The 25,644-nt window shown below is 34.6% G+C and overlaps 1 protein-coding gene across 6 annotated transcripts in view; it reads right to left on the bottom strand.

Annotated features, from left to right (window-relative positions):
* The window catches only part of UBR3 (ubiquitin protein ligase E3 component n-recognin 3), a 192,857-nt gene that overhangs the window by 74,161 nt on the left and 93,052 nt on the right, over window positions 1–25,644 (bottom strand). For 3 of the 6 annotated variants that reach the window (XM_053665019.1, XM_053665021.1, XM_053665020.1), the window contains exons 19-25: window positions 24,720–24,816; window positions 20,189–20,330; window positions 16,724–16,828; window positions 15,519–15,692; window positions 15,294–15,326; window positions 12,644–13,107; window positions 11,863–11,951 (exon numbers count right to left, since the gene is read on the bottom strand). In XM_053665019.1, the coding sequence (XP_053520994.1) occupies window positions 11,863–11,951; window positions 12,644–13,107; window positions 15,294–15,326; window positions 15,519–15,692; window positions 16,724–16,828; window positions 20,189–20,330; window positions 24,720–24,816 (1,104 nt within the window). The remainder of the gene's footprint in view (window positions 1–11,862; window positions 11,952–12,643; window positions 13,108–15,293; window positions 15,327–15,518; window positions 15,693–16,723; window positions 16,829–20,188; window positions 20,331–24,719; window positions 24,817–25,644) is intronic. The other 3 variants (XM_037140665.2, XM_037140667.2, XM_037140666.2) reach the window with 1 other exon arrangement.

Genomic DNA, 25,644 nt, shown 5'->3' with positions numbered 1-25,644 from the left:
CACAGCTTGTTTATTCATCTAGTGAAGGGTAGGTATCTTGACTACTTCCAGTTTTGAGCAATTATGAATAAAACTTCTATAATCAATCATGTGTACATTTTTGTGTGACCATAAACTTTTTTAAAGAATGAATATTTTTACCTTATCTTTTAAGATTTTATTTGTTTATTTTTAGAGAAAGGGACGAAGAAAGAGAGGGAAAGAAACATCAATATGTGGTTGCCTGTCATGGAACCCCTAACTGGGAACCTGGCCCACAACCCAGGCATGTGCCTTGACTAGGAATAAAATCAGTGGGTGAGCCTTTGGTTCACAGGCCAGAACTCAATCCACTGAGCTACACCACCCAGGGTCTGGACACAAATTTTTACATTAATAGGATAAACACCAAAAAGCATAATGACTGGATCATATCGTTTAATTTAAGACTAAGTTTAGCTTTGTAGGAAAATGTCAAATTCCTAAACCAGAAAACTTTATAAAGAAGAACTCATTGCACTTCTAGCTGGCAACACATGGAGAAAAAAATCTGAGTTAATATCAGTTATATCCCTATAACTGGATCTTTTAAAATTATTAATAGGTAGTTAAACTAAGTAAATATTTATCTTCATCAAGTACCTATGAAAGAGTAGGTATACAGAGTGGATCAAAAGTAGGTTTACAGTGGTTCATATGAAAAATAATGCAATAATAAATAAGAATACAAGAATAAACTTTCACACACTCACAGCTATAAACCTACTTTTGCCCCATTCTGTATGTGGTGATAAACCAATTTCAGAAACTTAGATTGGCTATTTACTTAAGTACTGCTAGTTATAGCAGAATAAAATGCAACAAACAACCTGAAAATAAAGTGAATATCCAATAATAGAGACATGGCTGAGCAAATTACTTCCTGTAGACTATTAGGAACTTTCCCCCACTCCCCTCAAATAAAGAAACACTGAATTACAGCAGTGGTTCTCAACCTTGGCCACACAGTAGAATCAGCTGAGTGCTTCCAAAAGAGTCTTATGCCTGGGCCGCATTCCCAGATATTCTTTTTTAACTAGTCTACAATGGAGCCCAGGCACAGATATTACTCTAAGGGACAACAATGACTCTGAGTGCTGCCAAAGCTGATAATCACTGAATCAGAACTACTGGAGACAACTTGGAGATATTACTAAGGTAGAGAGCAAGGAAGGGTCACCTCATTTGGTAAAGCAAACAATGACCAAAACAAAGGAAGGAAGGGAGGAAAGGGACGGAGAGAGAACTTCATATAAACAAAAAACTATAGTACATTTGTATATGAGTACATGAATATAGAGAAAAGCACAAGAGTACACAAAATTGCAATCATGAGTCATAGAAGAAAATAACACAAACCAAAAGCATTTATGTTAATCCCATGCATGTAACACTACGTACATGTGCAAGTACATGTGTGCATAATAAAATCTGGAGGAAAAAATCTGCATACACTATTTGCAGGGACATTAACAATAAGTAAAAAGAAAAAGCAAACTGCTCATTATGTACAGCATAATTTTATTTATAAAAAAACAAACATGATGTCTGGCCAAGATGGAGGTGTAGGTGGAAACACTGTGCCTCCTCACACAACCAAGTTTAAAGACAACAAAGTTTTAATAACAAAAATGCAACCAAAACAGACAGAAAATTGAACTGTATGTAAGTCTGACAACAACGAACCATTCAGCCAGACCAGTAAGAGGGGCGGAATCAGCAGCTGGCAGAGCAGGGTCGCACAGAAAAAAGTGGCCAGACCGACCCAGGCACGCAGGTGGCCGTTAGCAGATCCCAGGCTTGGGGTGGCAATGGGCAGACCCAGTGAGGGTGCAAGGCAGCTGGCTGACCACGGTCACACATTCACACGCAGATAAACCAGGCGAAGGAGCAAGCAGTGAGACAGACTGCGCAAACCAGGGCCCCAGAGATGGGAATTAAAGCCTAAAAGCACCAAGTGGAAAAATTTGGGGGGGTCGAGGTGCCAGTAGAGGCTCCCAGGCTCACAGAGAGTTCTTTGGAGAGACCCACAGGGTCCTGGAGGGTGCACAGGCCCACACATTTGGGAACCAGCACCACAAGGGCCCAATTTGCTTTTGGGAAGCAGCAGAGGGATTGAAATCTGAGAGGCAGTGTGGAACAAGCACCACTGCCCCTCTCTGACCCCACCCCCACATATAGTGTCACACCCAGCAACCTGGGTGGCCCCGCCTTGGTGAACACCTAAGGCTCCACCCTTCAGTATGTAACAGGCGCAAACAGACAAAAACATTATGGCTCAAGAAAAACAGCTCAAAGCCCCAGAGCCAGTACTTCTAAGCAACCAAGAGATAGCCAACCTATCAGATGCACAGTTCAAAACACTGGTGATCAGGATGCTCACAGAACTGGTTGATTTTAGTCACAAATTAGAGGAACAAATGAAGGCTAAGCTAATTGAAAGGAAAGGAAAGGAAAGGTACAGGAAACCAATAGTAATGGAAAGGAAACTGGGACTCAAATCAAAGGAGTGGACCAGAAAGAGGGAAAAAATGACCAAAGAGAAAAGAAAGAAGAAACACAAATTCAGAAAAATTAGGAGAGGCTTAGGAACCTCCAGGACATCTTTAAACGTTCCAACATTCAAATTATAAGGGGTATCAGAAGGGGAAGAGGAACAGCCACGAGTGGAAACCTTAGTTGAACAAATAATAAAGGAGAACTTCCCCAATCTGGCAAAGGAAATAGACTTCCAGGAAATCCAGGAAGCTCAAAGAGTCCCAAAGAAGTTGGACGCAAGAAGGAACACACCAAGGCACATCATCATTATATTAGCCAAGATTAAAATGAAGGAGAGAATCCTAGAAGCAGCAAGAGATAAGGGGACAGTCACCTACAAAGCAGTTCCCATCAGACTGTCAGCTGATTTCTCAAAAGAGACCTTGCAGGCAAGAAGGGGCTGGAAAGAGGTATTCCAAGTCATGGAAGGCAAAGACCTACAACCAAGATTGCTCTATCCAGCAAAGCTTTCACTTATAATGGAAGGGCAGATAAAGCGCTTCTCAGATAAGGTCAAGTTCAAGGAGTTCATCATCACCAAGCCTTTATTATATGAAATGTTAAAGGGACTGATCTAAGAAAAAGATAAAAAAGGTGAACAGTGAAAGGACAGCAAACTCACAGTTATTAACAACCACACCTAAAACAAAAGCAACCTAAGAGGACAGCTAGATCAGGAGTGGAACCATAGAAATGAAGATCACTGAAGGGTTAGCAACAGGGGAGTGGGAGGAGGAGGAGGGGGGAGAAGGTACAGAGAATAAGTAGCACAGACGGTAGGTAGAAAATAGATAGGGGGGAGGGCAAGAATAGTATGGGAAATATAGAATCTAAAGAAAATGTGACACATGGACATAAACTAAAGGCAGGGAAAGGTGGGGGAGGGGTGTGCAGGGTGGAGGGGAATGAAGGGGAAATGGGACAACTGTAATGGCATAATCAATAAAATATATATTTAAGAAAATCAAATTAAATTTAAAAAATTCCTAGGATACAGAATTGCTGGGTCTAAAAAAATGCACAAATACTAAATTAAATAAACAACTACACCTAAGGAAGAAAAAAACAAACATGAACAAAATCCATTTATATAATTTTATATGCATTACTACAAAAAAGCCTGTTTATAATAGTTTATCCCAGGAATGAAATTATAAAGGAAGGTAGAAAAAGGTGATTAACTTTGCTTTTATAAAGTTTTATATAGTATGTTAAGCACATCATTATGTGTTTTTTTTAAACAAGTAACCAAAATATAACTTTTACCTATGGGCTGTATTGTTTTAAATGCACATCACAGTAACTGACTTAAAATGACTATCCTTCAAAATTGAACAAATTCATATTCAGAGCAATCAGTGTGAGAAGTATTCTATCCATGAGATCTGCATTCTAATTTCAGTGCAAAGCAATACATGTAGTTTCTCTTTAGCTGAGAGAATAAGAACTTCACAAGTTAACACAGCAATTCGAAACTATAATAATTTAAATTACATCTTTTACAACACAGACCTAACAGCCATAGATACATGGGACCACTTATGTACTATGCGCATCCCAAGGCCACAGGTAGATTGGTGACACCTGAATGATGGCAAGGTCCACAACTTTGCCTGATTCCAAGAAAATTTAAAAACATAAAAAAGAGGCTAAATACCCAAAACTTTTCTAAAGCAGCAAAAAATGTGTCAGGAAGCAAGAAGTAGTTCAAGATGTAAAAATCATCTTTTTTTTAATAATAATAGGAATGTTAATTAAAAGTAGACCATGATATCATTTCTTTCACTTATTAGATTAGCAAAAACACTAAAGTTTGACAACATATTCTAATGACAAAGATGTAATTAACACTCTGACATACTATTGATAGGAATACAAAACATTACAACCCCTACAAAAACATTTGGCAATATCCAGCAAAATTACATGTGTATTTACCTTTGACCCAGCAATCCCACTTCTAAAAATCTATCTTATAGCTATATTATCAAAGTACAAAGAAATACATGCACAAGGATCTTCCTAGTACATGCATTAGTACTATCTGCATAGCAAAAGAGTGAAAAGAAACTAACTGTCCAGTAAGAAAAAACCACTTCAATAAACGATGGAAAAATCTACAAAATGGGATACTGTACAACTAAAAAAGGGATAAAGAATATCTATACACCACGTGGTAGACTTGCCAGGGTAAAATGTTAAGTGAAAAAAGCAAGGTAGAAAAAGTGTCCATTAGCATATTATTATTTACCTAAGAAGAGAAAATTGGGATATAAACCTTTTATATCTCTATATTTTTATATATATAAACATTTTATTTACTTATTTTTAAAGAGAGGGGAAGGGAAAGAGAAAAAAAGGAAGAGAAACATCCATGTGTGAGAGATACATTGGCTGGGTGCCTCTTGCACACTCCCAACTGGGAATGTGGTCTGCAACCCAGGCATGTGCCCTGACTGGGAATCGAACCAACAACCTTTTGGTTTGCAGGATGGCATTCAATCCAATGAGCCACACCAGCCAGGGCTATATTTTTATGAACTGAAATATAATTGTAAGTATATATATTTATTTACATTCCCACTGCCCTTCTTACATAAATGGTAGCATATACATAGTATATTGCACACTGTTAAAAAATAAAAGGATAAAGTCAACTAACAAAATAAGCAGCTCTCTCCAAAACTAACAATAATGATTAACAAAATCTTGATCAGTGTCAGCTGCTGCTTGGACTATCCCACTTTTCAAATGAAATCTTAAAAGATGGGTACTGTGGGCAGATGCTGTTTCTATCTACCTACTATCTATTGCCCCTTCTGCTAACAGCTGGCCTCAATTTTTCTTTAGGAGAATCAGTCCCTCACCATTCACTTTCAATTCATATGATTTGGGTGGAGCTGACCCAATAATCAGTGTAAACTAATGGTATAACATCAAGGATCTTTTAAACTATATTCTATTGATTATGCTAGTACACTTGTCCCATTTTTTTCCTCCCCTGTGCCCTCTTGAATTAATCGATCAATCAGTCAATCAATCATCAGGTCTCTTAATTCTCACAGTGCAACTACTCTCATATCTGTTACTTTCTATCCCCAGGCTACAGACTTGGCCTGAAGGGGAGCTTAACTCTGCTCAGTATTCTTCAAATATGAATAAAGTATAAAGAGCAGGTAAAGCTTACTGATCAAAAGCCGAGACTCCACTATTTACTACTGTGTAGCTTCAGACCCATTACTTAATATAAGTTTAGGCATCTGTATCTGAAATAATGCCATCTATTTCACGGATGTGTCGAGAAAATTAAATTGATAGAATGTGCTTAGCATAGTGGTGAATAGACAGCTAAGATACAAAAATATCTATTATCATTATCCTCCCAAAACAATGTTTCTCTCCCTATCTCCCTCCCTTATTTTAGACAATAAACCTATTTATTATCTCTCTAAATACTAAATCTGTAAAAAAAGTAAGTTATAGAATAAAAAGGAAAATAATAATAGTAGCCATAAACTTATTATGTGCCAAGCACTCTGTTCTGCTTTAAACGTACTAGTACAGTCAATCTTCACAACAACCCTGTGAGGTAGGCAGTACGGTAGGTCCATTTATTTACTTTTTGATTTAATTTTATTTTAATTGTTGGTCAAGTACAGTTTTCTGTCTTTTACTCCCACCCCAGCCCACCCCCCAGCCCTCCCCACCTCCCTCCCATTGCCACCCCCGAACCTGGTTTTTGTCCATGTGTCCTTTATACTTGTTCTGCAAATCCTTCCCCCTTTCCCCTAAAGTTCCCTCCTCTCTCTCCTCTGGTCACTGTCAGCCTATTCCTATTTCAGTGTCTTTGGTTATATTTTGCTTGTTTGTTTTGTAAGGTAGGTCCTCATTTAATGTCCTTAACAGAATATGTGAAATGACACAAGGATTTTACCCTAGGCCAATTGATCTAAACAAGAGTCAAGTTCCTATATAATCTCATTAACGTTATAATAAAATGACCTTGAATGAAAGGATGTTCTTTGAGGACCTGCTGGATAATAATCCTTTTTAACTGTGTGGAAACCAATGCAAAGAGAAGTTAAGTAAATCACTCCAGGCAATGGAGTAGCTGAGATATGAACCTAGGCAACAAGCTCCAGAGTCCATCCATGCTCATAACCATTACTCCACGCTATCTCTATTGAGGTATAGCTTTAAAAAATTACAGTTGCTAGGAGTTTTAATAATAATACCATGGAGATATTTTTATGCTACAATATTGGGTAAAGAGGCATGATACAAAATTGTTACTATACAGTATCATCAGTAATATAGTATGTTTTTGATGGTAAGATTAGGGATAAAGTTTGTCCCTTCCTTATCTTTTCTGTATTGTATATTTCTATAATTAAAACAAAGTAGCAAATTTTTCAGACTGTAAGACACATTGGACCATAAGATGCACCTAGGATTTAGAGGCAGAAAATAGAAAAAAATTTTTTGAAGCAAAAAATGTGGTAAAATATTTCATAACATAAATAACAGGTCTCCAACCCCCCAGTGAGCCAGGTAAGCTACAATTGGACTATAAGATGCACCCCCATTCCCCCTGAATTTGGTGGGTGCACCTTATAGTCCGAAAAATACAGTATGTCTAATATCAGAAAATAATTTCCAAAATAAATTCTTTCAATTAAGGATTTTAACTCTCACTTGAAACTCAATTCTGTTGCATTTCAGTCATCTCCATCTGATCAATTTTAATGGATCAAGGTTATAATTTAACATGTTGACTCCCACGCCTTGATAGCTATTCCAAATAAATAACAGGGATTAGTGGTCCAGAGAAAAAATACGAAGGAAATATAGAGGCGAGTCTCTCTGTATGGAAAACTCCATAACCTCAGAAAGGCAGCGAACAACAAACTGGTTAAGAATGCTGTCACACAGCAGAAATCTGTTGCATTCAGAGAGAAAAGCTTTTGTCCTTAAATTTTTAACTAATAAAATTATTTAACTAGGGGATTTGAAAAGTACTGCGTGTTATAAATTTGAAATATTCTGCATGTTGTATTATTAGACTAATAGGAGAACATCCCTCAAACACAAAGATAAAGGCAAAACAAGAAAGCAGCAACCACAGAAAGTTTACATTCCTGCAACACGGATAGGAAATAAGGTGAGAAGATAAGGAATCTGAGAAATGAAGCAGAGGATGGGACTAAGATTAAATTGTATCTACTACTGCCAGGTAGTACTTCGGGTAGAGGTCCAGCTTCATGTGTTAATAATATTATAATACATAATATCCCGTGCAAGTGAAGCAAATAATCATTGGAGGTGAGAGAGATGTGACTGCAATTTTCGTCTTGGGCCATGGCTGAAAATAGGGCCCCAGATGGGGTTTCAGGGTCAAATAGATCTCCATGAAAAAGAATTGAGTTATAAAGAAAAGGAATAGATAAATCTGAATGGTCCAGCGTCCCACTGGCATGGCCATGAATAACCTAAATAAACCAAGTACTTGTGAACCTTTATTACCTCACCTGTCACCACCGCAGCATGCAAGAACCCGGGCTGGGGCCGTTATCCTGACGGCTTCTGTGAATTGCCTTTGCTAGCAAGCATGTCTGCCTGATCCCTCAATTGTTCTTCCTGTGCCCTGGCTACTGCCAAAAAAGGCCACACCTTTCAAAAAGTAGTAAGATTTAGAAGAGGGAGTCAATAACTTGCAAGCTAATAACAATTCAAATTTATGATCTTGAATATAGCTGGTCCCTAAGCATTGTTTATCAATCTTTACACTTAGCCTTGGTGAGCAGTATCTCCCACTTTCCTCAGCGACTATTCCAAAACTCCAGTTGCATTCTTTTCACTCAGCAGAATTCACAATTTACTTAACCCTGAAAACTAAAGCAACCAAGTGATCACCTCAGCTTCCCATTTCCCTTAAACCCAGTGAAACTTACCTCTATCTCCATCCACTCTCTCTTCCTTCCCTCCAGTCCGCTCAGGAAATGAGGTGGCTATTCTCCTGTTCCAGAGAACACTACCTGACCTCCTCTAGGTGCTTTGCTTAACCAATTCCTCAGAAAACTACTTCATTTTATCTCACTTGGGACTGGGAAGCAGCAGATAAAAACAATTTCTAAAATTATTATTAATATTCCTTAGTTTCTAAAGTTGCAAACAAATAAACCAAACGGCCTGTGAAACTGATTACATTACCTCCCCAAAACAGGACGGCTCTCCAGTGACTTCAGAACACAGAACTTTGACCCTCTATACCCTTATCGAGATGTAGTGAAGGACAAAATGATATGCAAATGAATTTTATTGTTTTAACTTAATTCAAATAATTTCATTGTTTAATATAATATCAAGGTTAATAGTTTGAAGTTATTTTCTTTATAGAAAAAAGCAATTTTCTTACATATAATATATTATGGTTGAGTAGAATATTCTCAATCCTAGGACATGCATGCTGTAACTTTTAGGAATAAAGTAATATGATGTCTGTAACTTACTTCTAGAGAAAGAAAGTACAAGAATAAAGAAAAATGCTAATAAAGGCTACACTGGTATATGGGAATTTATAATACTATTCTTTTAGCTGCTGCTCTTGCTGCTGCTCTTGCTCTTCCCACATCCCCGTATCACAGGGGTCACATACACCGACCCTGGTGCACATGGAAGCAGAGTGCCCAGGGCATAAACACCAGGAGGCGTGGGTCATCAAGGGTCATCCTGGAGGATGACTATACGAGTTACCAAGGAAATTTTAGGAAAGTTTTTTCTCGGAGCTTCAAAGATATAAATCTTCAGAATGAAAGGCCCATTAAGTACTAAGGAGAATGAAATAAGATCTACCTAGATATAAATCATAAAATTTCAGATCTCTAAGAATCAGACAATTGTGAAAGTGTCACAGAAAAGAAGAAAAATGCTCACCTACAAAAAATAAAAATCAAACTACCACTAGACTTCTCATCCAATGAATGATCAAAGACAAGTGAGTATTGCCTTAACAGCTGTAAGAGAAAATACGTATCAACACAGAATTCTAATTGTATCCAAATGAATGAATCAGCATGACAACAAACTAAGGTCCCATCCAGAAATATAAAGAATCAGAAGATTAGCCTCCACGTAAACATTATTAGGAATAAACTTGAAGCTGCACTCCAATAAAACAAGACAAAAAAAAAGGGATGGTATAAGATGAAGGGAACACCAGATCAACCCCAGAAGAGGAAAATCCCATGGCAACAGCTGTGCCGATAAATCAAACAGACCAGACTGGAACAGAGTAACATGTAAAGGACGGTAACATTGAGTGAGCAAAATAATAGAGATATCATAAAGCTAGATTAGTTAAGAAAAAAGGGCAGTTGGAAACTTGAGGAAAAACAAAAGACAATGTAACAAAGCAACGGCCCAAACAGAAATGAGTAAAGGACGGTATGATTTTGCCGGTTGGGAGAGACTGTAAGAAAAGAGGCTGTATACTAAACACTATCTCCTTAAAGTGGTCCGGCCACACTGGACTCAAAAGAAGTAAAACATCCTGCCACACTACTTAGCCCTGTACTGAACAACATTCAAAAAGTCATATTAATTGTTTTCAACTTTCAGAGTCAATCTTTAGATAAAAGACTTTATTGCAAGTACAAAACAAAATGTTGGCCACCTTGACAATTTAAAAGTAAACAAGTAACTGATAAAATGTGGAAGATGGATGAAGAAAGCAAAAATAAAAGAGGAGTGCTTATTAGTTCATTTCATATAAAGGGATATGAAGAAACTCATTATAGATATAATGATATTTAGTATGTAAAAAATATATAATTATCAATACTTGGAAAGGAGAAGTAAAAGAAGAAGAAATGGAGAAAGGGAAGGTGGTGTCAATGAACTGAATTCTCATCTTTCATATAAGGCAATCAAGTGATACTGTTAATCCAAAAAAGAGAATTTAAGTATTCTTAACAACAAAGATATGTCTTGAACATATGCTCTCCACTGTCGATGTTTAGAAGACGCTATGCGAAGTCTGGACTGAGCCTCTCTCCACACCTCTTCTGGACATTGGTTGTGTGTGCTTATGTGCAAAAAAGTGCAGGAGAATGTATCTGCATGTTTGAGTGAACATAATACGTGTATATATTTCAACTAAATGCCTAACTTTATTTTCCTTCAGAATTTTTATCTAAAAACATCACTGGAATGCAAGAAGTACTGTATTTTGCCATATATAATGCATACCCACATTTTTGGCCCAAACTTCCAGGGAAAAAAATCTTTCATTTTAATTTTTTTATTCAATTATTTATTTATTTATATTTGGATACTTGTTTTTGTATTATAAAGGAGTTTTAGCATTTATTTCTTAATATATTGTGGTACAAGAAATTTTATGTAACAAATAATTACAAAACACAAGAATAGATACAAGGTATTTCAGATACTACCCACAGATTATGCACATCCTTATATTTCCCTCAAAAATTTGGGCAGAGGCCCTGGCTGGTGTAGCTCAATGGACTGAGCATGGGCTGCAAACCAAAGAGTAGTTGGTTTGATTCCCAGTGGGGGCACATGCCTGGGTGATGGGCCAGGTACCCAGTGCGGGGCACATGAGAAGCAACCACACAATGATGTTTCTCCCCCTCTCTTTCTCCTTCCCCCTCTCTCTAAAAATAAATACATAAAATCTCTTCTAAAAATTTGGACAAAAGGGTGTGCATTAAACATGGCAAAATACAGCAGTCAGAAAGGAAGACTAAGATTAATTGATATTTAATGTATTTCTCCAATGTGTGTAAAAGATTACTCAAATCAACCTACCATCATACAGGAAAATGGCACTGCTTCTCATTGTACACGTGCTAATGCTAATCCAAATAAAGGGAGAAGTGCATCTGATTTTAAGTAATACTGAAGGGTGGCGGAAGGAAAACGCACTACATGTGTTTGAAAACTGTTTTAAGGATCTTAGGATAATTTCATGCGCGCACACACACGCACACAACAGAGTAAGTAAATGCACATTGGCGGACCTCACAAATCTACAGGAGAACTGAACAGATGAGAACAGTGAGCAGACACTTATTGCTACCATCAGGAAGCAGTTTCTAACTGCAGCTAGTCAACAAGAAATGGATGACCTATAATAAAAATCCGATCTTCCAGGACTTCATTATATAAATACAGACCAGAAATCATCTGTCTGTAATGTGTAAAACTGGTGGAAGATTAGACTAAATAATCCCTGTGATAATAACTATAGTTATGAGAGTTCTAAATTAATAAATTTCTACTTACCAACATCCATTGCTGTTTCCATGAAGCTTTTCTGTCGTGAAGCAAACTCTGCAAGCAATTTTTGCTGCCTCTCTCGAGCCTTTTGTCGCCTAGATTAAACAGAAATAAAGTGATAAGTACCAACCATGCTAAAGACTTATCTGTTATCTCTCAGGAGTACACAAGGTATGAAAAGGCCTTGGTACACAGTTGAGAACAACATGAACTGTATATTAAATTTCATGAAGGTTGTCCTTAGAAGGGTTGCACTGCTTTTTTTTAATCCTCTCCTGAGGATATGTTTACTGATTTGAGAGAGAGGAGGAGAGAGGGAGAGAAGGATGGGGAGAGATGGGTGGAGAGGAGAAAGACAGAGAGAGACCAAAAAAATTGTTAACTAAGACTATTCTAAACACCTTGTATTTAGTACTAATTCTAGATGTGTATTTCTTGATAAAAAATAATAAAGTTGAATTGATAAAAGTTTTTGAAAACAGTAGGTCAATTATTAGATCCCCATAGTACTAACAGAAGTAGCAATTTTTCCACAGGGGCCTACAAGTTTAAGGCAGTAATTTAATGCTGTGTTCAGAAACTTAGGTCTTCTCACCTCCAACTAAAGCATACTCCGCACAAAAGCACCAACTGCATTTGGTTCCATTGATAATACCTTACAAACCAATCAGCTGTGATTATAGCTGCTAAACATCCAAGATATTAGTCCTGGATGGCCAATAAGGGAAGTTATACCAAATGCTGAACTGTACCACTTATGCTTAAAACATTCAAAATTAAAATTTACCTTTCTTCTTTGTCCAGTGTTTTTTTCTCTGCTGCAGTGATTTTTTTGGGTGGTACGGGAGGGGTCACTTTTCTACAAATCTCTTCAATGATGCGTTTGTTCATTCTGCTTTGCAATGCAGCTTTTAGTAAAATTCTTTCTACTGCAGTTATACCATCTCCATGACTGTATTTAGGAATTTCTGGTTGAATTAAAATTTCTATGTCATCAAGCCAAGGAGGATAGTAGGAGTTTTGTTTTCCTGAGAGTTTGTGGTGAAGTTTAATGAGCAAAGACAATATGCTTTCTTTAATTTCCAAAATGGCTGTAGTTAACTGTGGAGCTGAACCAGGAGCAGACCATTTACTTGAAGTTTTGGGACGAACCACTTGATTTGCTGCTTCACTGCTACTGCGATTGATGATCTCCTGGAACTTCTTCCTACGCTCTGCTACTAAGCTGAAAACTTGAGCTGTACCAGAATTCTACCATTAAGAAAAGAGAAAGAAAGAAATCAAGAGAAGTTCTTCCTTGTCAAGTTTAAAAACATATTAGTACTACTCTTTCCAAGGGGAATGTTCAATAGATTTTCTCCTTAAGACTATCTGACTCTTCACCTCTTTCTCAAATATACTTAATCCCACTCAATCTGAAAACAATAAAGAGAAAGATTATTAAAAATAACACCTCTTTTACAACTTCCTGGGCCTACCTACCAGAGAAAATAGACAAAGCTTAAGTAGCAATCTATAGCACAGGTGGCAAACACAAGGCCCGCAGGTCAAATCCGGCCCTCTACGCTGTTTTATCTGGCTGGCACCTTGTTTCTACCCGGCAGCAGTGCAGAGCTCTCACTTAACTGTTAAGCATAACTGTAACTGTGCAGTTACATTTATACAGTCCTAAAATTACATTCGACCCTTTAAAGGCAACTACAAGGCTGATGTGGCCCCTGGTGAAAATAAGTTTGGCACCCCTGAACTAATAGTCATATTAAAGGGGAATCAAACTAAATTCCTCATTTGTTTGAAGGAAGAAAAGATGCTCTACCAACATTCATCATGAATACTATACTAACTTTTAGAAGACTGCTATATTTTCCAGTTAAAGGGCAAGTCAAGGAACATGAATAGAGGACTCATGGGCATGAACAAAGGCGTGGGGATTGACTGTGGAAGCAGGGTAATGAGGTGGGGAGAGCAATGGGGAAAAAGTTGGGACAACTGTAATTGAATAATAAAAAATAATTTAAAAAACAAGCCCTGGCTGGTGTGGGTCAGAGGACTGAGTGTCAGCCTGAGAATGAAAGGGTCACTTGTTCAATTCCCAGTTAGGGCACATGCCTGGGTTCCAGGAAAGGTCCCCAGTTGGGGGGGGTCTCAAGAGGCAACCACACACTGATGTTTCTCTCCCTCCCCTTCTCCCTCCCTCCTCCTCTCTCTAAAAAATAAATTAAAATAAAATCTTTTAAAAAATAAAAAGAAGAAAAAGCACTAAAATATAAAAAAATTATAAATTTTTTTCTAAGTTAATCTGAAGTGTTAATTTTATTTTTTAGAAACTTCAGGTTTGAAAACTCTAACATATATACTTAAAGTTACTAACATGAAATATAAAGATGAAAAAGCAAATTAATCTGTTTCATATTTGAATGTCCCTATAATTTGTTATTTGAACAGATTTCTTAAAACTATTTTTCTCGATTCATTTTCTAAATAACCTTTTTGCTAAAGCAGTCAAACTGCATTAGTTGTCTTAGAAATAGTCTTTTAATTAAGATACAAATCAGTTTAATGGATTTCATTAATTTTTAAAGCAAAACTAGAAAGAATGCTCCAATATTAGTTGAGCTTTTATGAGGTAAATTATAATATACACTATTTTTCAACAACCAAGCTGTCTTTCTAAGTACTCTCAACCAGCATAAGAGGCAAAAGCTCCCTCTTATAAAGATTCCAGTATTTTCATCAAAATTCTTTATGACGTTCACAGAAGAACATATTGTCAAAGGCAAAGAAAGCTTCTACAAACAGACTGTACTATGAGAAATGTCTGATTAAATAAATGTTCTCTACTCACAAAAAATATAGATTGTAGGAATCAGAGGTGTTTTAGTTCTTTGGCATGTCACTTCAAGATATTTCATTTCTGCTTTTTAAAAATTAAATTAAGCTACATGCAATAAGAAAGCTAATTTCAAAATGAGTCCAAGATATACAATATATGGAGTTAAAGATTTTGGGGTTTATTTTACCAAAGTGAATTAATTGCCACTGAAGCAAAAACAAATTATAAATGGTCATGCTGCCAGCAAATAAGCTTAAATTTATTTTGACTTAGGAAACATTTATTTTTAACATGTTAGTAACAATGCTAAATATAAACAGACCCAAATATACTGCTTATAATTTGTCTAAAATACTTCTAACACTATTAAGAAAAACTCACTATTAAATAAATACACGGTATTATTTTTTAAGTTCAATAATATAAATTTTCTTTACAATTATGCCTAAATCACTATATAAAACACACACACATCAAAGAAACATTTTTTTAAATTTAAGCATATTAATTAAACATACATATAGGCACACAAATGCTTCAATGTTTTTCCACATTTCCAGTTAAAGCCATATTGCTAGTTAATGCAAATATCATATACATCTACCTCTCTTTGAAGAACTTTAGGCCGTCGTGAACTCTGGCAGATTAAAGGAAAAAGATAGGTGAGGAAGAAGTTGCTTAAATATATCAGAGGAAATAAAAGACAATTCATAGTGATCTATAATCACATTTATTTTTGATTTGGATATTGCAGGATGATCAAAACAATGTATCTATCCCAACATAACATAAAGCCTGTCCTTTTTTTCTTTCTCTCTTTTACACTTACTTGTAAAGAACCCAAGCTATCAGAGCTGGTACTTGCAGGCGATTCTCTCTTCACTTCAGGAGCAGTCTCGGGAACTCTCACTCTAACATAGTTTATAAAGTGTCGCATGTTGGACACTAAATTGCTGCCAGGAAACCAGCTGTCATGACAACGTTCTGGTCCACACAATGATGCCTAAAACACAGACATAATAAATATCAAGTCTTGTCAAGTTAGGTTGAAACTACAATTGAAATATACCAAGCCCAAATAATCATCCACTGTTTGTCATTTTCCTCAATACCTCTAGCCTCATTCACAAATTATAAAGTGCTAATAAAGCCAAATTCAAACACAACATACAAGAATAAATTTCTCAATATTAATGTAGGTAAGTTCAATGAAAGTCAGCTAAATTTCTGCTGAAAAAGTACACTTTTCAATCTGAAAATACTAACAGTACAGAATATTTTTCCTCGCCCATTAGTAACAACTCATCATATAGCCAAATAACGGTAATTTGGACTAATTATAGAAGAAAGAGAAAAATCAGCTAAAAGTCTGACCTAGTCTTAGAGGAATCTTAATGATCCCTTAATATCTATTGAAGAATATATGTTGATTCAACTTAGACTACAGAGTACTGTGTAGTCTTTTTACTTGTTTGTTTTTTGCTGTTGTGTTGTATTTTGTCTTTTCTGGAGGGGGGGGGAATGAGAATATCTTATATTTTAAGAAGAATTTGTAGAAACAATTGCTTTTATGTAATAATACTTCTAAAGTCCCAAAAGACCTTAACTTGTATACTTAAGTACTTTAATCTTTCTCCCATAAAACAATATTCACTCCATTAACTTAAAATCTTAAAAAAAAAAAACATTTGCTACTCAAAAATGATCCCTAATCAAATTAGAATTTCTAGACTGAAGTGATTATTACCAGCAATCAATGTTTTAGCATAACACAAAAAATTCATTAACTACTTTTCTCAAATCTATATATTAGGAATTTACAAATTTCAAAATCAATTATTCCACAAGTAAAGTTTAATATATCAGCGAAACCTCTAAAAAACCATGAATTTAAAGATCAAAAAGGGCCTTTACCAGTAGTTCAAGAAGATCATATATAAGTATGATGGTTTCATAAATACATTTCAAGATAATATATTACCTTTAGTAAGGCATGTTATAATGTCAATATTTAAAATATAAGGAACTACTTACCTCTTCATCTGATTCCTCATCAGCTGAATTTTCGAGTCCTAATTCAATCAGGTATAAAACCATGCAGAGTACATGTTCTGACAGATTTTGATGATCCATCAAAATCTTTAAAAGGGGAAAAAATGCCTCATAATTACTTTTTTCCACAAAATATATTTCTTTAAATATCCCAAAACATTTTAATGTTACAGATAAAAACAACAAACATATATAAAAATATATAAGATGATCAAACATGTAAGTAAAGCTACATTTTGGTGAAAAGACATACTAAAACAAAAAACACATTTTCCCTTGCAAGATTATGTATATTTTTAACAATATCTAGAAATAAGAGTTCACTGATATCCTAAAGTTTAACACATTAACAGTTCACTAAAGCCATTATCATAAATATACTAATACCTAAAAAATAAATTAACAAGAAATTTTTACATCCTAATTTGTTGATATTCTTCTACTGATGACAAGGATATAAGATAAATAAGTTTGTTAAATAGGATAGATAATTCATGCAAATGTGCTTAGCATAGCACCTGGCATATATCTGGGAACACAATAAATGTTTATGGAACATTGATGTTCTTAAAATCTCTCTCTAAAATTAAAATTCTGAGCCTGAGTATTTTGTGTAAATGTGTATGTTAGTGTGTGGTTTATATGGGTGAGAAAGGAAAAAGAAATGCAAATGTTTAGGAAGAGGCTTCTCTCAGGAAGCATCAATAAATCTGACCTTATACATAAATTACATAACACAAGGCTTACACATCTTATGCAGGACTGCGGAGCTAAACTATACCAGTCACTCATTTGATGCAACAAACTACTAACAAGAATGGACTGGTAGCTATTACGTTGTCCTCACTGTAAAAAAGCCATCTCGCCAAATGATTCAAGGCGTAAGAGGAAAACATTATGCAGGGAGTGGCCCTGTCAGCTGTAGGTAAGATTGCAGAGGGAAAAAAGCGAATGGCACAGGGCTGAACCTAACAGAAATTGCCTAATTGGCTGAGAAGGCTCGAAAGGACTTAGTCACTTAGGAAATAATCTATTGTGACTAAAAGAACAAAGATTTTAAATGCACTTACTTTCTAATGATTATTTTGACTACTGAGAAGGGTTTTTCATTCATCTTTTTGTGGCAGAGTGGTGAGGAGCATAGACTATCAAAACCTTTTGGAAACATGATGTTTTTTATATAAATTCTGTTTATATCTAACAATTTGACCTTGAGTAACAGACTCTGGCCTTAATTCTCTCATCTTTAAAATTGTAATAATAGTCCAGAATTGTTGTAAAAATTACATGACTTAATATGTGTGATTTGCTTAATACAGTATCTAGCAATCAGTGTTCGCCAAATAGTAGGTGGTGGAGGTGGTGGGAGGAGCAGGAGGAGCAAGAGCAGCAGTAGGAGGGGGTGAAGGCTGGAAGGCAACAGAGGTCATCATTTCCAATCCACTACTTTCTAGAGGGGAAACCAAGGCTCAGACACACACTCAGCTAGTGTAAGCATTACTAGAACACAGGCTCCAGTGATTACCTATCATTACTACACTGCCTCCTCTTGAAAAATAAAATATTATAAACTAAATTCTATTAAATTTTGGTCTGAAATCCTGTGACTTCCCATTTTACAGCTCCAAATGAGTAACTTAATAGCTAAGAAAAAAATCATTAGATACTGCAAAAAAATTTTTAGAGATTTTTTTAGGAAATTTTATTAATATGTTCTATATTAATGTTCTTTATTGAATTTATTGGGGTGACATTATAAAATTATATAGTTTTCTACATTAATGGTTTTTAAATATGACAGGAAAGAAAATGGCTTACTGACATTGATTTTTAGAAAGTTGACCTGCCAATGCAACATCAGTTAGAGAAGTATTATTATTATTATTATTATTATTAAAGCTATTACAAAGTTCAGACTTTTAAAAATTTGTTCAAAATAATCTTGTAACAACTAAATCACTACCACTCTATTTTTAATAAAGACTGTTTTTACATTAAACAAATAAAAAATTGAAAAATATAACTTGAAAAAATACTAATCATTTGAAGGCTTTTAAATTTTTAAATCATTAACTAATCACCTACTACTTATTAATTATAACAGTGTTCAACTTCACCATCAGAACTAGTTATTTAATCTCTAAAAGTCAATTATCCCATCTGAAAAATGAAAATAAAACTTTCGCTCATAAATTTTTGCAAGAATTAAACCAAGTGACATATATAAGTATACATAAAGCATTTCAAACAAAATCTGGTACTAAGTAAACATTCAAAAATATCTGTTATTTGTAAAATAAATACAAATATCTTTTTGGTAAGAAAAATATTTTACTTTTTTAATAAACAAAATTTTAAATCATTTTACTAAACAATCCTCTTGAAAATTAATGAAAAGAAATCATTCAAGGTATTTTTTGAAGCACATGTCTACAACGTAAGAAGAGTAACTTTTACAAGTAAAATGAAAAACTACTGGGGTCATAGGTAGAGCTGAAAAGAATGGGGAGATACAAAAATCTAAAAACATAACTTCAGCACATAATGAACATTAAGAAAAAAGTAAAGTGTCTACTTAATTTAATACATATTTTCTTAAGTAATTTAAAAATGTATATGCAATAACTGGAAATATGTGTAACAAACATGCTTACTATTCTTTTTATGTCTTTTAATTTTTCAAATGTTAAGGAAGAATAATAGTTTTTATATTGAATTATGTTTATTATTTCTATAATTACTTTATAAATGTCTATAGTAATTTTCTCTGTATAAGTATAGTTCTTTTGTCTTTAATCTCTCACCCAGATTAAATCATAAATATGCCGATTTTATATAAGTATACACATACTCCACAAAATTATGCATGTAACTTGAGTACAAAATTAATGCTAGCCAAATAAATAAATCAGCTCTGTGTGAGGAGATCCAACAACAAAACAAAATCAAGGTTACAAGAAAGTAAAAGTGCCATCTTTTGAGTTTCTAGAGAATGTAACAAAAGCAAAATCTTAATGATGTTACACAGGAACCCTCCATGTCACATTCCTGATCAGAGCTGAAAATCCCAGAAAACAACCTTAAACACAGGGTCACTGGTCCCCATGACTATCATCTTAGTTGTGTCACTGGTGCTTGTCTGGTCCCTGTTGTTCACTTCATTTCTGCTGTAATCTCACCATATTTCACGCTTGTCCTACAGACACCATAAATAAATATTCCTATCTGAAACTGGATAGTGTGAATAGTTTCCTGAAGAATGTTATAGCTACTCCATTATTTTTAACTTAGAATTCACATGTGTTCATAACATACCCTTGCACATCTCAAATATATTAATACACTTTGCTTTATAAATGGTACTTTTATGTAAATATTATCCTTTAGCACTTTTATTTGAAAATTATGGAAATAAATTCTGTCATTCTATTCAAATTACTACTGTACCTTGTAAAGCAGAGTGAATAGCACAATGTGTAAAGTTTTACAGTGCAAAAGTCTCATGAGACCTTTATAGCTGGGATGGAGTGGTGTCCTTTTCTTATAGGGGGGCCAGGGATTTCCAGGGAATTTTCCACTCTGTTTTAAACTGTAAAAATAAAACAAAACTAACGTTAGATGATAGATGCAAGATTAAGCTGTAGTTTAAACAGTGATTTATAGGCATTAATTTTTGTCACATTTTTATATGCAGTACTATTTTTTTAATCCTCACCCAAGGACATACTCATTGATTTTGGAGAGAAGGGGTAGAAGTAGGGAGAGAGAAACATCGATGGGAGAGAGAAACATCAATTGGTTGCCTCTTGTATGAGCTCAGCCTGGGGGACCAAACCCACAACCTAGGCATATGCCCTGACCGGGGTTCAAACCCACAAACTTTCAGTTTATGGCAGAGGTAACAAATTCATTTTCACCAGGGGGCCACATCAGCCTTGCAGTTGCCTTCAAAGGGCCAAATGTAATTTTTGCCCTTGGACCGTATAAATGTAATTACTCCTCAACTAGGGGCAAGGAGCTCAGCACTGCCACCAGATAGAAACAAGATGCTGGGCCTGATAAAACAAGGTGGAGGGCCAGATTCGGCACACGGGCCTTGTGTTTGCCACCTATGGTTATGGGATAGATGCTCCAACCAACTGAGCCACACGAGCCAGAGCTATGCAGCACTATTTTTAATCAAATTGCTTAAAAATGCCAAATAGACATCTATTTTCCCCACAATGAACATTATTATTGCCTTTCATAATGGATAAAAATGAGTAGAGAGAGTTGAAAACTAAATAAAAATACAAATAGGAAAATGTTAACAAAGGAAAATAGAAAGAATATAAAGAGCTAAACAAAAAACAATTTTCTAATTGCAACAACTGAACAAAATAGATTACCTAAAAATTTTCCCACTACAGCAGGGAAAGCTGGATAAAATATAAAACATAACCTTTTGAAGGGTATATTTGAAGTCACCAAAAAGAAAGTAGAGTTCCCCCAGGTACCAGGAAAAAAAATTAACAAGCACCAACACTGTGTTTCTTGGTGGTTTTTAAGGCTTCGAGCTGGCAGATTTCAAGATGTTGGACCTGCACAACAAGGCTCAGAGGTGGAACTGAGCTCCCACATAAAGCTAAGGTCTTTGAAAAGCTTTACCCTCAATGAAACTCACAAAGAGAAATAAGAGTTTGTCTGTCTCCTCTGTGTTAGAAAAATAAGATTCCTAGAAGATAATAATTATGAACTTGTATGCAACAACAGCAGACTCAAAACACAAAAGGCAAAATCTGAAAGAATTACACAGAGAAATTGACAAATCTACAACCATAATAAAGGATATTAACACAATTCTAACAGAGAGCCAAGAAAAATAAACTGGTAAGGACTTTGCAGATTTTTAACAACACAGTTAACAAGCTTGAACCAAAGACAAATCAGAGAATATATATAATTTTAGGTGCACTTAGAAGATTTATAAAAACTGAAAAAATAATAAGGTGCATAGCAAATCTCAACAAACACAAAAAGAATTAATATACAGACCACAACCACTTATCACAAAGCAAATAAAACTAGAAATTAACTAAAAGATAACCCAAACCCTCCAGTAGACATTTTAAAACACTATGTCCAAATCACCCGAAAATTAAAGCTCAAAATTTACAAGTTCCACCAAGGCACTTGAGAAAGCTCTTCATAACAAGCAGCCAGAATTAACAGATAACTAAAGAATGCCTCTAACATGGAAGCCAGACACTAAACAACAGAAAACTCGACTTAAGTATTTTGTAGGTAGAAGGAGAGCCTCAAAAACTTAAAAAAAAAAAATTAACTACCAAAGCAAATGAGTTGCATATATGACTCAAAGAGATGCCATGGAATTGTTCTCATTTAAAAAAAGATTTCTGCTCTGCCTGGCCAGTGTGTCTCAGTGGATTGAGCACAAGCCTGTGAACCAAAAGGTTGCAGGATCCACTCCCGGTCAGGGCACATGCCTGGGTTATGGGCCAGGTTCCCCAGTTGGGGGTTTGTGAGAGGCAACTGATCAATGTACCTCTCACACACTGATGTTTCTTTCTCCCTCTTTTTCTCCCTCCCTTTCCCTCTAAAAAGTAAATAAAGTCTTTTTTAAAACAATAATAGTTTCTATATAATAATTTAGTAGCTACATATAAGTGTAATTGTCAAAATAATCCCAATAGTTTATGATAAAATATTTCAACTATTATATTTTGTTTAGCACAGAGAAGCAATTTTTAGTTTTTGTTTGTTTGATTTAAGCACTAGCCCCTAAATATGCAGCACCCACCTTAATAAAGTGTATCAAAATAAAGGTTATATTCATATAAAGCAGCAGATAATACATCATTTTGACTGCTCTTTTCAAAAGCATTAATGGAATAATGCAAATGAAAAGCTCCATGACAGCAAAAAACAACTTAAGTGACTCAAACCAACACCTAATTATTGATTAGTTTGAGACAAAAATGATATATATAAACTCATACATTATACTTTCAAACATGGGCCAGCAGCCATTAACCTTCAAGATAGGAGATGGGAAACAACAAAAATATCAGAAATTATAGTTTAAAAAATTTTCTTTCTGGATGGATTTAAAACAGCCACTGTATAAAAATCATGTTTGTCTTTTGGAAATGGCCTAGACAATGGTTCTAACACTGCAACTGGCAAATATATTCCACTGAACTTCTCTGGGCCACAACATCTTCAAACGTCTTCAAACGTAAAATAAAACACTGAATTTGAATGGATGGCTTTCCAAGAGTTGGTTTATTTTGTTTTCCCTTTAAAAGCTGACCTGCCCTTTAAGAGGAATTAATAGATGGGATGAGCAGGGCGGGCAGGATGAGTCACACCACCAAGTCTTAGGTCTCCTCTGACTATTGCGGGACCCATTTTCCACTGATGTCCCTGAAATACTTTATAGAACCTGGATAAAAGATCCTGAAGCCCTTTTCAGCAATATGATCCTAAGATTCTAAACATTAAAACATTACATAAAGCAAATGGTTTATTTTCACTTAAATTCTCAGCACAAAAATTTAAAGAAATTTACCTTTCATTCATTTAGCAATTACTGATTACCTACAAACTGCCTAGCACTAAGCTAGAATCTGAGAATATAATAGTTCTAATTTATCCAGTCATGTTTCACTATTATTCCTCAAAACATCTTTCTTGCATAACTACCTTCTTGCATATAAAAAGATCACACTCGAAAAATCAGTTTAACTATTCTTTGTCCTTTAAAAACAAAACAAAAAAAAGGAAAATGACTAATAGCCAAAAAATATTAAATCTCATAATTTAGGGTTATTTTCTTAGTTGTGCGTTAATAAGAACTGAAACAGTCCATGATACAGTCAAATGATACAGCAAATAAAAGATATAAAGAAAACAGATGTTACATTTCACATACAAAATAAATTTCAAAAAAAATTAACTTTTACATTGAAACATGTTTACTTCATACCAAATGTTATTAGATAAATATAACAGATTGCACATAAATTTTTAAAGATTAACTTACAAGAAAATAATTTAAAGGTTTTAGTCTGAAGCTAGAGAGTATATTTATTTGTCATCTGTTATTACTGCTTTATTTAAATTACATATTTCTTTTAAAACAAAGATTTTCAAACTGCCAAGAAACACCATATCACTTCGGAAATATTTCTAAGAAACCAGAAAGATATGGTACAGGAAGTCAAAAGTCAAATGGAGGAAATGGGAGAATTAGAAAAAATGGAGAGCAAAATGAAAAAAAAGGAAAAATTAATACAAATAGCTCTGAGGATATAATTTTCTCTATGTGAAGCTGCTTAACTTTAGGAAAACACAAATAAAAGATGATAACCTATGATGTTCAGAAATATAATAGCGATTACTGAAGTTTAAAAATAGATGGAATTAATATATCAAAAGTAGTCTATAACAAAAACATAAAAAATTAAATTCATTCAAAAGATATCCTTCAAAACTTCTGCAATCACCAACATTTTAAACTACTTTGTTGAATATTTACAAGTAATATTCATTTTACTTTAGGTAGTTCCCCAGTTAATAGCAGTATCACCACATTTTTATAGATACCCATCATCTCTGATGTCAAACAATTTTATTCTCTTAACTTGTGCATCCTCTAGTGGTTTAAAATAGAACAACACAAAACCAAACTTTGAATTCCACTGGTCAAACAAGTAACTAAGTTTTCTATTTTCTCATTTATGTTAATATATGGTATTTCATCAAATTTATTTTTATCACATTAAAATCAGATTTTGTATAAAAAATCATGAGGATACAAATCTCAGCCAGATTATTTTTTAGTCTTAAGATATTATCTCCTCTAATGATTTAGACGATACTTTAATAAGAACATAATCAACATCTGTTATAGCTGAAATTTTTCTATATAAATACAAAATATCAATTATCATACAAATCAATAGAACAAACTTACAAGGCTGTATATCTGTCCATTGCAGACTGCACATCTCTCCGGTAAACTGTTCGAAGAATGACCATGACAGGGTCAAACTCCTGATCCCAGACTTCAGCTATTATTCAAATGAAAGTAGAAACAGAACAGTCACTTCACAGGAGTAAAGTCAATTTCTAATGACTAATTACACTTAGGTCTATTTTAATTTAAGAGGTGGGATAGCTTAATGTGGCATATTTGCCCAAAGAAGCTCGATGTCATTAATATTTCCTAAATCAAAAAATTCATAATTTCATCATTATGAATGTTGTTTTTCTTAAGTTCAGCAACAACTACTGAACAAAAAGTTGCATAACATGACAATGCCTCACCATAAAAGTTTAGTTCATTAGAGGATTTTTTGTAAATTGCCAACTAGAAAGAAACGATGCATTAAATTTGGAAAGTTGTTGTAGTACTGACATTCTGAAGCTGGTAACTGACCTCTCACCTTCCCATAACTAGAAACCACTACCCCATGTGTGCTGTGTTTGCAACTGGTGGTATACGAGATGATTTTAAGTATTAATTGTGCAAAGCCTTTTATTTTAGCAATTACATAATTATATTAACATCTATTACAAAATTGTATGTTATACATAAAACCCATGATCTCACTAATGATGATGCATATGATAAGGCAAAGTTTAAAAAGTATATATTTAAAAAAATTCAGCATGCTAAGTATATAATAATGGAAATGGTATTTAGATGTGGCAAAAATCTACAACATGGCCTGAGAACAATAATTTAAAAATTATTAATGCTACCCCTCCCTTTCCTAGATTAAGTTTGTTGCCCTCTCACTCTCTCCAGTAGAATTCTCAACATTTGAAAACATAGTAAGAAGCTTAAGCTTCTCCCTACAAATAATTTCAACTTTCCGGCATAAAAAATCTTTTAA

The sequence above is a fragment of the Artibeus jamaicensis genome, unplaced genomic scaffold (genome assembly GCF_021234435.1).
Source record: "Artibeus jamaicensis isolate MK-2021 breed Jamaican fruit bat unplaced genomic scaffold, CSHL_Jam_final contig_391, whole genome shotgun sequence".
In the NCBI taxonomy this organism is placed as follows: Eukaryota; Metazoa; Chordata; class Mammalia; order Chiroptera; family Phyllostomidae; genus Artibeus; species Artibeus jamaicensis.
Note: the sequence above shows the minus strand (reverse complement) of the source record. Positions and strands in the feature narration are given on the sequence as shown.